This window comes from Haplochromis burtoni, unplaced genomic scaffold, assembly GCF_018398535.1.
Source record: "Haplochromis burtoni strain Fernald_Lab_line unplaced genomic scaffold, NCSU_Asbu1 Contig_149, whole genome shotgun sequence".
Lineage (NCBI taxonomy): Eukaryota > Metazoa > Chordata > Actinopteri > Cichliformes > Cichlidae > Haplochromis > Haplochromis burtoni.
The window spans coordinates 1218178-1234008 of NW_024582510.1; the positions used below are offsets into that span (position 1 = coordinate 1218178).

Sequence of the window (15831 nt, forward strand, 5' to 3'; positions counted from 1 at the left end):
TCTGAATTCTCTGAGCAAAGGTGAATAATCCTATAGGTCTACTGGACTCATCCAGATATCTTCTAAACTTGGGTTTTGCCAAAATAATGTCAAGAAGTGACGATATTTTTTTTCCTTTCACAGGACACCTCTGCGTCTCCTGCTGTGGCAACCAGTGAGTCAAGTATACCAGTGGACCGGGGCACACAGACTTCCTCCTTTGGTTCTCAAGTTCCTTCACACTTCCCCCTACAGGGTGTATCACAAACACCGGGAGCAGAGACCCAGACTCACCTGTTCAGTCACCTGCCCCTGCACTCTCAGCAGCCGTCTCGCTCCTCTTACAGTATGGTTCCAGTTGGGGGGATCCAGCTGGTCCCTGCTGGCCTGGCGGCTTATTCTACCTTTGTGCCAATCCAGGCGGGCCCCGTCCAGCTCACCATCCCAGCTTTGAGCGTCATTCATCGAAACACGAGCCCGTTGCCAGCTCCCAACACTCCACCCCAAACGGAGAGCTTGCCAACTCAGCCACTTGTGGTCCAGGAACCAATCAGCAGTGTCGTACCCTGCTTCCCTCTAGGGCAGGTTACTGGCCTGCAGGCTCAAACAATCCAGCCAGTGGGTCTGGAAACACTTAACCTCATGGGACTGACCAATACAGGCCTGGCATCCACACAGCTGCTGCCCCAGCAAGGCCTCACCCTCAATGCTGCCCTCGGAGTGCAGGTTTTAGCTGCCAACCCCACCTCCCAAAGCGGCACTGGGCCGCAGACACACGTCCCAGGCCTGCAAATAGTAAATATTGCCCTGCCTGCCATCATTCCTTCGCTCAGCCCTCTGTCCACCCTCAGTCCCCTCCCCGGGTCCTCTGAGAGGCAGGGAAGCCCTGAAGCTCTGGGAACACAGCCACCTCATGGTGAACACAGGCTTGGTTCACCACCCACCCCTTTTAAGGTCAGCTCCTCTCCAGAACTGACCTCAGGCAGCAGGGCTAGCCCCGGAGGTAACAGTGGAGCAGAGCTCACACAGACTGTGGCGAGGGATGAACGAGAAAAATCCCTCCAGCAGAATCCATCACCAGCTCCTGAGAGTCAAGCAAGCAGCCCCAAACAGCCTGCAGCTGAAGGAGCTGGTGATCCTGCACCTCTACGACCGCCACCAGTGACCAGCTGGCAGAAGGTAGTTGAAGACTATAACGAGGCCTCCAGTGACGATGAAGACCGACTGGTCATTGCCACCTGAAACCCTCAAGTGGAAACACTTCTTCTCCTTTTGTAATTCTTGTCACTTTGTAAGACTGAAAACACTTTTCAGGGGTTTGTTTCTCAGCAAATCACCTTTCAAAGCACAGATGCTGACATTCATATTGTACGTGCAATCATATGACAGTTATGATGATGATGATGATGACCAATCATTTAATTTTTTTTTTCCAAATTGTCAGCTCCAGACAGTTTTTTTTTCTTTTTTTTTTTTGTACATGTTGTATAGACAATTGTGCCTTTATGGAGTTTCTTGTTTAGGAATCTGTACATAATTCCTTATAAATTCAGTCAATGCTTGTGTTTAATTCAAAAAAATAAAAAAGAACCATAATACTGGATGATATCAATTTTATTCTGGAGGATTCGTCATTCGTAAATTTATGGAATTATAAATGTTGTACTTGTATATGTACATTTCTATGGATTATCGGGCAATGTTTCTGTGTACAGATGTTGTGTTCAACTATTTATTATAATCCATCTAGTGCCCATTATGACCCATAAGTCCATAGGTATGTGCATTATGGTAGCTTTACATTGCTGTATCAATATTCTTAACTGTATCAGTAAAAAAAATTGTTTATAAACCTTTAAACTGTCTTATACTTGATTGATTAAACACTTACTGCATTAAAAAGGAGGCTATTCGTCCCTCTGAACACCTGCAAACCTCACTCATTTCCAACAGTAAACATCAGTTTACAGGCTGTGCTTTTATATACTGGAAATTGATGGAAATGAGCCAGAAAAACACACTCCTGTCATTAAATGTAGACTTTAGTTTGTTTCTTTAATAAAAGCTACTTTCATCACAGCAGGTAGCTCCACATGTTTGATTTGGCAGATTTATTTATTTAACACCTGATCCTACCCCAGAGGAATTTGGAGCCTTCACGTGTTAGGCAAATGTGTAAACCACTACACTATGGATGTATAGTTAATGAAGCCACATCAGAAATGCTCCAGTTAGTGAAAAATGGATCTTAACGTACACTTTACACTTCATGTTACCCTCATCTTACGGGTGACTCAGACTTGTGTCAGACTTGTGAATCGGTTACAGGTGACAGGTGGAGTGTTTCAGTCTAACAATAAATAAATCAATTACATTTCCTGGAAATACTATAAAGCTTATGTTTTAAAACAGAACTGGATTTGCAATGATAAGCTTGGTTTTTAGGGTTTTTCGACTTTTAAAATAAACTCGGAAAGTTTTGCAGACCAAACAGGAAAAGATCTGAAAGATGAATTAATGAGCAGCAAACTGTTTGTTACAACTGCAAATAAAATAACCCACTTGCCCAAAGGGATTTCATTACGAAATGAACACATTAAATGCGTGTCATTAATATCTGGTGCCCCAAAGCAATTACATCAAACTGCCATGTGAAGCACACATATTAATCTTAATAGTTTAAACCATGAAAATATGCTCTGCAGAGCCAAAAATGGAGCTTCTTAAATTACAAGTAGGTGGTTATGTTTGTTTTCAGTGTTCAGACTTTAGTTTCTTACCTCTCAGAAAGATGATGTTGCACACGTTTGCTTCAGCACTGTTCTGTGTTCTAACCTTTGCATAGACCTGAGCAGAATGAAAATCAGCATGCTCACTGGGCTGTGTTAAATGATGAAAAAATACTGCAACAATCTTGAACCATAGTTCAATCTTTTTTTTCCTTTCCTTTTTTTTTTTAAATGTATCACTTACTACCACTCTTTAATGATAAACATTCCCTAAATATTGCAATTTGTTGATTTTAACGAGTAGAATTCGATCTGCACTTCGAATTGATTTTATTTTATACAAATAAAACAAAGTGACGATATGGAGAGCTCAAACATGGCAATCTGGCCTCAGTGAGGAAAACTTCCCTGTCGTCTTAAGAGGTTTTCAGTGATAACCTTGTTCTTCACCATTCAGAAAGGTGACTCATCCATCCACACTGAAGACCCCTCCTCCCTCAGGGCTGGCTGCTGTGGGTGAAGCTATAGCAAAGCAAACAGAGACCCCTAGAGGTCAAGATCTGCTACACTGATGAAGCGAAGAGCCAAAACAGAAGAAAACCTGGGCTGTTTCTAAAGGCTTAAGCACACCATGCATGATTTAAACTTGAGTGCCAAACCTTACAAATCTGCTCGTGGTGCAGCTCCTCTGCTTTGTTTCTTTCCTGGACAAACTTGTTTTCCCAGCCAGTGGAAACTCTCGAGGCCCGTTTCTGAGTAGGGGCATCAGAGCACGACAGGATACTTTACCTAAGACTTTTCCACTATGGGCATGCACACACATGCAAACAAGACCAATTTTCCACTGCTGCCCACAGCAAAGTGTGTCTGAAAATGAAGTACCTCTCGGTTTCCACGGTTTATTACAACTGGTGATGGAGGGAAACCATCAGATTAAGTAGTCTGCTCCAACTTGTGATCGCAAGGGGTGACGCAAGACAACAGACAATCACAAAATACCCTACACGCTACAAACATGTCATATGTGGAATTCGACTACAATTAATCTGTAAATAGGACACTCCATTTGGGCCATACTTATCAGCTGAGATGTTTAATCTCCGGCAAAAATCATGACCAAAGGGACCCCAGAAAAAGCTGTTTGCTTCGGTTATGTAATGTATTGTTTCAGGCAAACAATGCTGTGAAGAACAGAGAGAATGACTCACATTAAACTCACTTCTTTTTTCCAGCTCATGAACAAGCAGACCAACATTTTGATCTGCAGCCGTGCAGATTATACAGAGAGTGGACGACACGAGTCCCAATACGAACACATGCTGGCTTCTTAAGAAAATGCTGGAATATCTTATTAGAAGCTGTGATTAAGTGGATGTAGCGGACAATACTTTGTACTGTTTCACAGTCTTAGATATTGATATGTGTATTGAAGTAGGAAATGAAGGAAAAAACAAATTGCATTGTGCTGTAGAGGTCTAACCGGGTGCATACTCCATTTAAGCTTGCTTTGAGTTTATTTTCCCGTCATGAAACAATACGTGAGAAAGTTTTTCCACTAAAAATGATCATGCTGCTCTCTGTTTTTCACAGGTTTAGTCAGTGAGTGGGTGTATTCATGGTTAGAGGTTTACAATGAGTGTATATATTCACTCATTGTAAGGTAATTTTAAAAAAGGTACACTTACATTTTTAGACTAATAATTTTTACACTAATAAAAATAAAGTCGAATTTTTTGAGTCTTTTCTTGCGCTTTAATTTTGGGGTTTTTCCCCCCAATGTGTAGATCACAGGTCAGATTTAAGACACTACAATTCTAAAGAAAAGTTGAGATCATTATCTAAGTTCTGGTGCTTTTTTTTGTAGCATTTATTGGGGAGGTGCAGTAAAAAGAGTGCTGGAGACTAAACCAACACTGACTGCTTTAAAGCCTTTGTGCCAGTATGGATGGCACTGCTTTTTTCAAATTGTGTCTTTAAGCTGTTATGCTGCTGTAGTTTGAAAGAACTATTTCACTTGACTGCAGACACAATACGGTGCATTCGTTATCAATAGAATGTAAAATTATTATGCCTGCTATACTTTTACTTGACAGCGTTTTTGCCAGCTGTTATTTTTAAAGCTCCAAAACCATATAGTTTCTCTCCATCACCTGAATCTCTGATCCTGCTGAAGGCACATACCTTACATACCTACACGTACCTTTCATGATGGTTTCTAATTCATCTCTACCTCCCTTTGGGTCATTGGTAATCTGCAGGTACCTGTTGTCTGCTTCACACAAGAAAAGGAACCACTCCTTTTCCCCTTCACAAAGTTTGCCTCCTAGTCACCATCAGTTGCGACCGTTGTTGCCTACAAATAAGATAAAGCTAAAGAAAATTAACTCATCCTCTCATTAAAAAAGGGCATAAGGCACTTTTAAATTCCACTCATCACTTTTTGTGCAGATAATGCACAAAATGGTATATTTAGTACTAAATACCAAGTCACGTGTATGGGAACCAAGGCCTTACTTATTGTTGTTTATCAAGACTTCCATTATGTATTTAATTGTTGAGAATATTAAGCCTGGCTGTTGACATGTTTTTATTATAATCCTGGGGACATTTTTTAATTTTTCAGAAAAGGCTAAGGCATCTTTATTGAGGTTTATTTTTTTTATGCAGGAAAAACTGAGTAATTTTCAGAAAGAACTCATGCTGATACACTTTAAGTGAAGCATCAACATTTATTGTAGTTCTGTGTGCTTCAGCTATATTTCTGCTAAATAGCCCCAAGTCCCCTCTGACGCTGATGTATTAAACGTCTACAGTGAATTTGAATTTGCTAAAGCAGAAATGCTGTCGCTAGACTGCCACCTGCTGTCTAATCAGAGCACCACTAGATGAGTAAGGCTCAGGTCGCATTTACTCGCCTGGAGTCTCCCCCCACACTCCCCACACCCCCAAACTTGGAACCAAAGCATCTCAAACTCCTCAACTTGGCCTGCACGGCCCCTTATCAGGGACCGACTGCTAACAAACATTATTGTCTGGGTACAAGCCAAAGGACAAAACTGTACAGCGCTGCAGGGGGAGGAGGGGAGGTGGGAAGCACTTGTACTATAAAGTCAAAGGGCTGCACATGTGGGCCCACACTGACAACAGAGACTGTAGACCGACGCTTCTGCGCTCCTGCGCGAATCTCCGAGGACTCTCGCTGAAACGCTCTGAGGGATACACGCTCGTTTTCTCACCTCTGAGGGATTATTCATTTTCTTCAGCACTACTTTACTGCAAACTATGGATATATACGTTTGGATTTCCGTGTTATCAGTGATGTACTCCTGGATTTCCTCCACAGGTAACTTTTGCGAGATTTTTTCCAACCACTTATAAACTTAATTTTACGTAAATTCCATAAACACCGAGCAAACCACTCACCATGCTGAGTGAAAGCAAATCAAATCAAAAACATCCCCAGCCTGCAGTTATGCAGATTAGTCTCAACTTCTCTTTAGTTTAATAGCTTGTAGATTGTGTTTTGATAACGACGCTGTAATTACAGTCCTGTCGGCCCCCGCCGGAGACGCGCTCACTGCCTCCACCGTCAAAGAGGGGCGCCATGTGCGGACCAAACGCTGTTCCTGCGCATCGTTCCAGGACAAGGAGTGCGTCTATTTCTGCCACCTGGACATCATATGGGTCAACACACCTGAGTAAGTATTTTTAAGTGTGGTTAGTGGTCTCCAGCAGCGTGTAAACATGTGTAAAGAGAAAGTAAATCGCTTAGATTGATGTTTGACGAAGTTTTGCGATAAATTATGCGTTTTTACTCTCTTTAAGCAATCTCCGATTATTTGTATTTTTGCACGTGAAAGCGAAACAACAAAATTTAATCGCATTCAACAGTCTTCTGATATGTTTTTAAGCATGTTTAGTTTTCAGTTTTTGACTCTTTGCTTTAGTTTTATGATTCTAACTGTGTCTCTGTCGCATCCAGGCGCGTGGTCTCGTACGGACTGGGCAACGCTCCGCGGACGCGGCGCGCGCTCGCGGACTCCAGCGCACCCAGGAGCGTACCTCGCTGCCAGTGTGTCCGGGAAAACGACAACACCTGCCTGAACTTCTGCCGGCCTGAAAACCGCCTCAGGTGCGCTTCACACAGCCAAAGCATATTTACTGACAGTGACACCAAAAGACGCTCCCAGTCTGTCGTTCTGCATTGTCTCCATCACATGTGGCGACAGGTTTTGTGTAGAAAATGAATAACTGAAATGTGATCCTGTTCTCATCGCGTGTTTCTGCTCCCGCTCTCAGGTATGAGACAACGGCCGACGTGGTGATTCGCTCCCCCGGGGGCGACGACGGTGCTGGGGCGCAGCGCAAACACAAGCTGGCAGCAGACACGGACAGGATTAAGAGGTAAAACAACACGCTTGCACTAAAGAGGGATAAACACCGCAGTATTTGCAAAATAAAGTGGCAATTACAACCAGGGACATTAAAAGGATTTTTTTTTTTAAATAGGGAGGGACTGGAAGGACAAAGAACAAGAAGAAAGAAATCAAAATATTTGATTTGAAATCTATAGAGGGCATTGTTCTCATGCTCCCATGTGGCCCTGTGCAATAACACAGGACAAAGTGGCACAGTGGAAACAAGCATTTGATCTCTTTATTTAAGAAAAAGTCACAATCTTACTTAACATTCTCATGGTTTTAGCATCAAAATATACTCAAAGTAAAGTACTTCCTACACAGAATCATATATATGATACTGTGGGTAATAATTCTTGTTTGTTACTTCATCCTGCAGCTGGTGATGATTCTAAATAATTTAAATACTTCTGGGTATATTAATTTATAATAAGAGCAACATTTCTTAGTTGATTCATATTTAAAAATCACCATTAGTTAAATTAAAGCTTTGAAAAAAATGACTAAATAGAGTAAATAGTACTATATTTGTATTAAAAATGTAGTGGAGTAGAAGTAAAAAGCTGTAGATACATAATTAAAAGTGCTTTAACACTCTTGTCCAATTCTAGTCCAATAGCACTTTTGATGCTGGTGGGGCAGCAGGGGGCCGTGCACCACCCCATGGCCACCCTCTATACTCGCCCCTGTACAACCTCACAGCAACACGAGGTCCCTTTGTAGCGTGAAATATGTCAGCTCTTGTGAGCGTAACACCCGTGAGCCTGCAGGATAAAAACAGCCAGCACATGTTCAGAAGCAGAAATTTAGAGATTAACCCCCAAGCGAGGAATTCCTTGAAACTTATGATGACTGAGCTGCGTTATAAATTCCATAAAACTCCTAGGATCGTGTGGAATTCACCTTGAGTAAGCTCTGCCACTTTACGTCGCTTAACTGTGGGTAAAGGAGCCGCGTTCATGTGCTGTCATGTCTCAAAGTTTGCGGCGCCACATGTCTGTACTTTCTCACTTATTAATAATTGGAATCATAAAACTCCAAACATCCATCTTCTCGAACCACTCAGGAGTAACAACTTTGTTTTGAATGTGTTTGACTGACTGCTCCAATTCACACACCTGCTTTTTACATAATCTGCAAAGTCACCGGTTTGCATGTCTAATGGCTTTATGCCTTTATCTACAGGTTGAAGAACAACAGTGATAAACGGGCACCGCCTCCAGCGCTCAGGGCTGCGCTGAAAACCCGCCTGTTCCTGGAGAAGTGGAGGGTGAGACAGCACCACAGGGCGAGAGCATGGGAGGGCGAGAGCGTGGCCTCCTAAAGAAGACTGCTTTCCTCTGCACTTTGTCATACAGAGGCAGGAAGGGGCTTTAAACCTTCTCTAAAGCCAGCGGGGACTTCTGTGCAGCAGCGCCCCTCAGGAAGGAAGCGGGTAGCCCGCATAAGGCCGGCTATAACCGACTCCATATCGGTTTCACGAGTGCAGCAGAGCAGAGAGCACAGACAGCTCGACCGGGCTGCACTTCTTCAGACGCCAGAATGACGTTAGAGACATTACAAGGAGTTCGGGTGAAAGGAGACAAGCTGAAAAAGAGAACTTGGCCACAATCTGCAAAAATCAAGGACACTCATTGATCTTTTCAGATGTCACGGTCAGAGACTCACGCTTATTGACTTTACAAACAAACAAACAAACAAAGCAAAAAAAAAAAACAGACACCAAATAACATTTCATGAACCTGATATTACAGAGAGGAATGTACTCAAATCTTTCTAACAGAATAAAAAAAATCTCTGCTGTATATTCTGAAAATGCCATAGTTTCTTTTTCCTAGCACACAACTGCAATAACAGATCATCTGTCAGTAAAAGGGATTATGTGCCTTGTATCATGGCTTTGCTCGAGACATGTTTTCACTGACTGAAACTGTATTTACCTAACAGGGTGTCTCCTGTGTGTCAGCTGCTGGGAGCCTTTTTTTTTGTATTCCAGATGTTATCACTGATTTCTTGCCATTCACTCATCATAATTTATGTTTTCAGTAACTTTGTTGCTTACATGTGCTGCTCTCTATTTATTTATCATTTTTACACATTGTAATTAGATGGCCATATTGGTCGATCCTTTGTTTGTTTGGTTTGTCATTTCTGCGAAATGATTGGTCGCCAACGTGCCGAATTCTGGGCAAACTTTAATAAATTTGATACGTTTATTTAAAAGCGACGGATCGGCTCCTTCATTTTTTGTCACGTCAAAGGTTCATTTTCCGCTGAAGAAAGAATGAATGTGGGATTAAAGTTTCTGAACTGGGACGAAAGCTGCATGTGTTCAGTATGCAGGGCTTTAAGTTGGTAAATAAAAAAAGGGAAAGTCAGAAAGCAAAGTGTGAGCAACAAGATAAAGACAGACAAACTGAGAGGTAACAAGAAAGTGCAGGCAAAGAGCAGTCAAACGCAGCTAAACATGCCCTTTCATCTCGGCAACAAACCTGTGTGTACAGTGCAATTTCTAAACGAGCTGAAAGTGGACGTCGGGTTTCTTCCAGCAGCTCGCACATCCAGCACGCGGTTTATGTTCAACCCTGTAAGATGTGTCTTTTATGTATCCACCTCAAAGTTTCCACATTTTACCACCAAGTGACTCAGCAAAGTACAGCGCGTGTCACACTTATGTAGTTCTCATTCCAACCTGCCACGACCTCCCGGCTCACCTTTAATGATCATTACACATACAGGTCATTACGTACGCTTGCTGTCTCCTCGTCGACCTTTACCACTCCTCCTCCTCCAGGGGCAGCTGTTCTCCTCTCAGGAGCTTCCGTGCATATCTTTTAATTTAATCTTGGCTCGCGAGTCAACTTCGTTTTATTTCAGTAAATCATTCATCCAGCTATTATTACTGCTGCAAAAAGAAACCCTAGAGCCATGGAAATGTCAGCTTTGAAGGAATTAAGAGAAATTAGTGTATGAACTTCTGGGCTAGTACTGATAGTGACATGAGACTGATATTTGACATTTTAAAGTTTCAGAGTTCTTCAGCTCTTCGTTACAGTATTTTTAAACATTTAGCATGACCAAAATTGACTTGACACAAATAGGGTAAAAAGAAGGGTACACCCCTACACCCCTGCGCAGGTTGCTAGTCTATAGCAGGGCTAACACAGGAATGAACCCAACATCCATGTCTTCAGACTGTGGCAGGAAAAATTCAACTGAAAAAGACCTGTTACCACAGATTTTTAAGCCCAGCTCCTGTATAATTTGGAATACTTTAGCTGTTTATCCCCATTTCCTTTCATCAAAAATGGGTTCATGACAGCCACCTTTACCCCTCAGTGAACATCTGAAGGGCCGGACACATCGCTCAGGTCCTCTGCCTGGTCTTTTCGCGATTTGCATGATTTGATCTTTATTTGATGTAAATAGTTTTTTTAGGTCTGTCCTCTTTTCGATCTCTACTAATCCAGTTTCCTCAAATTTTTTAAAGACACACTGCACACCATGCAGATATATGCATATAAGTGTTTGAAATCACGTTTTTGGTACAAAACAACAGGTTGCTAGTAAACAAAGCACTTAAAGATACAGTTTAAAATTGGTTCTTTCTTTGTTGTCTGTTACGTTTAGACACAACGCTGCTTCACCCCTTGACTTAGGTCTGCAGACTCCTTGGAAGGAAAGTATAGAGAAATGATGGGGAGCTCAAGACTTTTGAACAGCATTGTATAAAGTCATTCGGGCTAAAAACATGCAGGAAAATTAATGCTAATTGACAAAAAGCAACATTTCAGCCCATCTTTACTCACTTTCACGACATGTCAAAGTGACATGATGATAAAATGTAGCTTCATTAACATCCTAAACTTATAGTTTAAAAAAACGTACCTGATTTTTTCCACATTTTGTCGATTACCTCTGGAATGACCCTGTAACCTGACGCCACATATGCATATGCATGCATTAAACTCAGTAACGAAGCAAAACTTTGCTTCGTTACACCATAAGCTTCACAGTAATACTGGACAGGACTCACAAAAACAGCTAAAGCTACAGTTATATCATACATTAAAGATCTCCAAGCACTTATTCTTGCAAAGCAGAGATTAAAACGGCGTGAATCTGCTGGATTAATCTGTCAGACACGTCCCTGCTCTTTAATGAACGTGATACAAGTTGTTCTTGGTTCGGCTCAAACACTGGCATGCCCAGATTGTTCCGCCATCACTCATCAGAGAGCTGCTTGAACTAGCAGCTAAAAAACAATCCGATGCAAATTGGGTGAAAAGTCTTATCTATCCAGCCCATTTAGCAAACAAATCCGCGGTGGTTTCTGTGCCTCGGGCGTGCTGTAAGAAACACTGCTGTGTCCTCCCGCGCTCTGAGTCCAATCATAACAATGCTGAAGTCACATTTTCCACACAGACCTACTGTTTGTTTGCAAAACAATTTGGAGGCATGTCTGCTGCAGGAGACAGTCAGGACCAAAGATTCAGACAATAATGAGAAAGTTTAGATGACACGCAAAAAAGCTGGACTTAATCCCAGGTGCAGTGGTCAGCGCAGCCAAACAAAAATCCTGTTAATGGAAGCAGAAGCATGGATATGTCTCTGTGAAATAGAAGTACTAATGTGCAGACAAAATAGGCTTACATCTCTGACGCTACAGGCCCTGGTTAGCAGGAAGCAACAATATATGCAAAAAAACAACAAATGAAAGAGCACAGCAGCACAGCTTAGGTTTAAAAAGCTCAATTTGAACAAACCACAAGACTTCTGGAACAATGTTTTAGACAGACGAGACAAAAGCCAAGATCTTTGGCCATAATGCAGTGCAGCATCACAGTTGGAGAAAACCAAACACAGCAAATCAGCAAGCACAACATAACTTAAGAACGGTGGTGGAGGTGTGATGATTTGGGCTCATTTTGCAGCCACGAAGAACTCGTCTGTATACCAAAGCACTCTAAAGTCCCAGCAACAAATCTACAACAAAATGTTTGAAAAAGAAGGTGTTGCAATCGCCCTCGACTGAAATACTGTGGGAGGACCTGACGAGAGCTGTGGATATGTGATTACCTGAAACAAAGATAACAATGTAAAGAAGACTGGGCCAAAATTCCTCCACAATAATGTGACAAACTGCTAAAGTCATAAAGAAAACAATTTGTTCAAGTCATTGCTGCTAAAAGTGGTTCCACTAGCTACTGAATCCTGGGGTGTACTTAGTTTTTCACACACCGCATTCTTGCTTAGCTTTGGGTAAATAAATACTGACACACTGTCATATTTCCTGTATTGTTGTTCATCTGAGGCAGTATTTACCTAATCTTAAGACCTGCTAAGGGCTAGATCATTTTTACCTACCTTTGAGCTAAAAATTAATTTTGAAAGATAGACGTGGCCAAACCAGCAGCTGTACAAACTCTCAGCATATTAAAAATGGAACAAATACAATGAAACTCAGCATATATGCAGACAGCTACAACAAAAAACACACGCTGTAACAACCGCAGGCCTCTTTTACCACAGTCTTTAAATTCAACAATAAGTGTGTTTAACTTTAGATTAAGTTAAGATCTCATGCGGTGAGGTGAGCAATATCTGAATGCTTCTTCCACAGGTGAAAATGAACAATAACAGCAATCCATTAAGACATTCTTCTACATGCTCAGTCAGGTTAACGAATGTAATCCATGACATAAAGGTGATGCACAACATCAGTGTTGGGTGGTGGCAGAAGGATTTGGATTTTGTAGTTGTGTAAAAGTGGCTACATCACAGCTCAGAAGGAAATTAACTGGAATTAAAATGTATTTAATCGTCTTTAAGTATTGGTATGTATGTGGCCGTCGTTAAAACATAAACTTAAATTCTTATTACATTAATGCTGCGGTTGGTAAAAATGGAGTAAGGTAAAGTAGTAAAGTAGTAAGCTCACCGTATGTTTTGATGGTAAGATAACGCTATGGAAAAATCAAGTGCTAAAGTATTGACAATATAAATATTAACAGACTTCTGCTGAAAAAAATGTTATATCACTTTGGCTCTTTTACAACAGTGACTGTACAGTTTGTTGTCAGATTACTTTTATCAGCGTGATTGTTGCATGTTTACTTTTATGACTCTGTTCTTATCTCCTCAGCCTTTAAATGCCCTCGATTTTACACCATGAGTCAGGTGTAGCTTTATTAAGTTTTCAGGCCTGCAGGATAATTGCTAAAAGGAGATGCCTCACTGTACCTGCACACTGATCAGGTTAACAGCATGCCAACGGACAGGGGGGTCTGAACACAATGGCACTGAGTCTGTGCTACGCAGCTCTGTGCAGAGAACTCCCCTGAGACATTAGCTTTTGGCATAACTCATTAGTCTATTCAACAGAGCGAGCACAACATAATAGCCCATTACACGTGAAGGAATCTCCTCGACTCGACAGGAATTCTCGAGCGCGGGAGCCGAACAATAGGAGCCTGCGCGAGGAACGTCTGGGCAGGGCACGGTGGCCTCTGCTTCTGACGTGTGCCCAACGCTTGGCTCTCCCTCCACACGCCCTGTTTTTCCAACCAACACTCCCAGGTGTGCGAAAGCATCACGAAACTCGGCTGCGGCCCCACCAGAGCGGATTAATTACCCTGGCTGCATGAGCCAAACTCAGTGTTTGGCTGAGAAGGTTATCAGGAGTGGGCCGCTGGATGATGGAGCAAATGAAACCAGTGTGGGAGGTTGAGGCTGAGGATTCAGGGTTGGGTTTGTAGTGGAAGATGTTGGCCTGTGAGGGTGAGACTGGAAACTGGCACGCTGAAGTGAGTCTCGATTTGTCATCACATCTTGGCGAGGAGGCCTGAAACACTTGGGCTGATTATTAGTATCTCTCAGCACTCCTGTAATCCCACTCTTAGTCCTGCCTGACCCTCCCTGCCTGGCAGGAGCACGACAAACACTGAGGAGCATTAGAGGAATATCCCTGAGATATTCTGAAAATGCTCTGCTGCTGACAAGTATGTTTGTGGGGATGAGATGAGTCGGCACTTATACCTCTGCTTTTCCATCACGGCTTTATTTAACCGTGCTGCGCCTGTCTCACAGTGTCACACACATTTGAGGAGGAATGCTCAGAACGCAAAGAATTACACACAAACTTTCAGAAACCAGCCTCGGTGTGAACTCCAGTGTATAAAATTAAATCAGTCAAAGTCAGCAGGCGATGAAAAACAGATTCGCCATCAAAGTCTAAATATATACAGATGACATAACATGTACGCCCATCCGCCACAACATTAAAACCAGTCACAGCTGTTGGGGTAAAGCAGGAGGGCTGAGACAGCGATGAAGAGCCAGGTGAATATTTTTGTGATAAAACGATGAAGCAAACTAAAAACATTGCTGATCACAGGTACGCCTTTACCGTCTCGTACTGAATGATCTGCCTGCCATACCACTGTATAACTATTAAAGAAAATGAAACTCTTAAAACAAAGAGATTAAACATATTAAACTTTATGAACATTAACATCTGCTAATGGCAAAAATAATTAACTTTACATGTTTCATTGCAGTGAGTCGTTGGTATCACATGTGTATTTCTGTTATGAATAAATACTGAGCTTAACTTCTATTGTAAATTCCTTGGTTAGTTTATGTTGTGATGCTCTGCTATTTTCCCTTCAGTGCAATGCATGATGGTGTGCAAAGCTTGGGTACTGACCATTGGTTATATACACCACTTTTCATGAGGAGTTGTCGGAATCTTACCTATAGTAATACTGCACATACTACACATACTACTACTACAGAGTCCAGGTATAATCGGACACCAAACCCTCTCCCAACCCACTTTCACTGTGTTTGTCTCACTTGTTGTGGACCGAGTACGACACATCTAATATTTAATCTGTGCCAATGGGAGCTTTTGATGTCTCGGCCACGGGAAGCACCAGCACGACGCTGGAGATGCACTGTTTGCTTGCCAACACACAAGGCTTTATTGTATTATTGTACACAGTTTGACTGATCACTGTTGTACTGGCCAGCTCCAGCACTCATTGTGACTGTTGGGGTTTCAATTCTTTACTCTGCAGTAGAAAAGGCTTTAAAGTGACTGTTGCTATATTAAAAATAATGTAATTCAACTGAATTAATAACAAAACCATTAAAGAGTGACTTCACACATGAGCTACACTCATGTGAAGAGGGAGGGTGTAACAGCTGGACTGAATCAAGGCCAAATGTAATAAACCCAGTTAGTTATTTAAAATCATTAAATAATTATCTAATCATTCAAATATTTTCTATTGGCGCAACCAAACCTGTAAAACTGATCGGTGCCAAAGGAAAAAATATGATCGATCAATAAAATAGTTCTTTCACCCTTACAGGAAGTCTCCCTGTGAGTAATGACAACGACCTTTAACCCATTAGATAAAGTGAATAACATTAATCATCTTCTTATAATTCAGTGTTCTGCTAAATGGCTTTGAGCCTGAAGCTAAACTTGACAGATTTTTTTTTAAATAGATGTTTTCATTTGAATGTGCTTTTAAATGTTTGTTTTTTAGTTCATTTTTGCCTGTTTCGGTTTAGTTTTTATTGTTTAAAAAGGTTTAGTTTCAGTATTAAGCTTTATCATTATGGATTATAGATGGATGTGTTTGTCAGAAGGGTGAATTTTTAGATCTCGGTTGGGTTTTTTGCCATTTTTATAA

The 15831-nt window shown here is 41.7% G+C and overlaps 2 protein-coding genes across 6 annotated transcripts in view; both read left to right on the top strand.

Moving 5' to 3' along the window:
* Positions 1 to 1839, top strand: part of hivep1 (HIVEP zinc finger 1) — a 65709-nt gene extending 63870 nt beyond the window's left edge. For all 5 annotated transcript variants that reach the window (XM_005942664.2, XM_014340192.2, XM_014340190.2 and 2 more), the window contains one exon: positions 124 to 1839. In XM_005942664.2, coding sequence (XP_005942726.1) covers positions 124 to 1221 — 1098 coding nt within the window. In that variant the 3' untranslated portion in view covers positions 1222 to 1839. The remainder of the gene's footprint in view (positions 1 to 123) is intronic.
* Positions 1840 to 5681: 3842 nt separating this feature from the next.
* Positions 5682 to 10213, top strand: edn1 (endothelin 1). Its single transcript, XM_005942663.3, has 5 exons — positions 5682 to 6051; positions 6256 to 6406; positions 6691 to 6840; positions 7008 to 7112; positions 8312 to 10213. The coding sequence occupies exons 1-5, from the start codon at positions 5991 to 5993 to the stop codon at positions 8448 to 8450; spliced, it is 606 nt and encodes a 201-aa protein (XP_005942725.1). The 5' UTR covers positions 5682 to 5990; the 3' UTR covers positions 8451 to 10213.
* The last annotated feature ends 5618 nt before the right edge of the window (positions 10214 to 15831 follow it).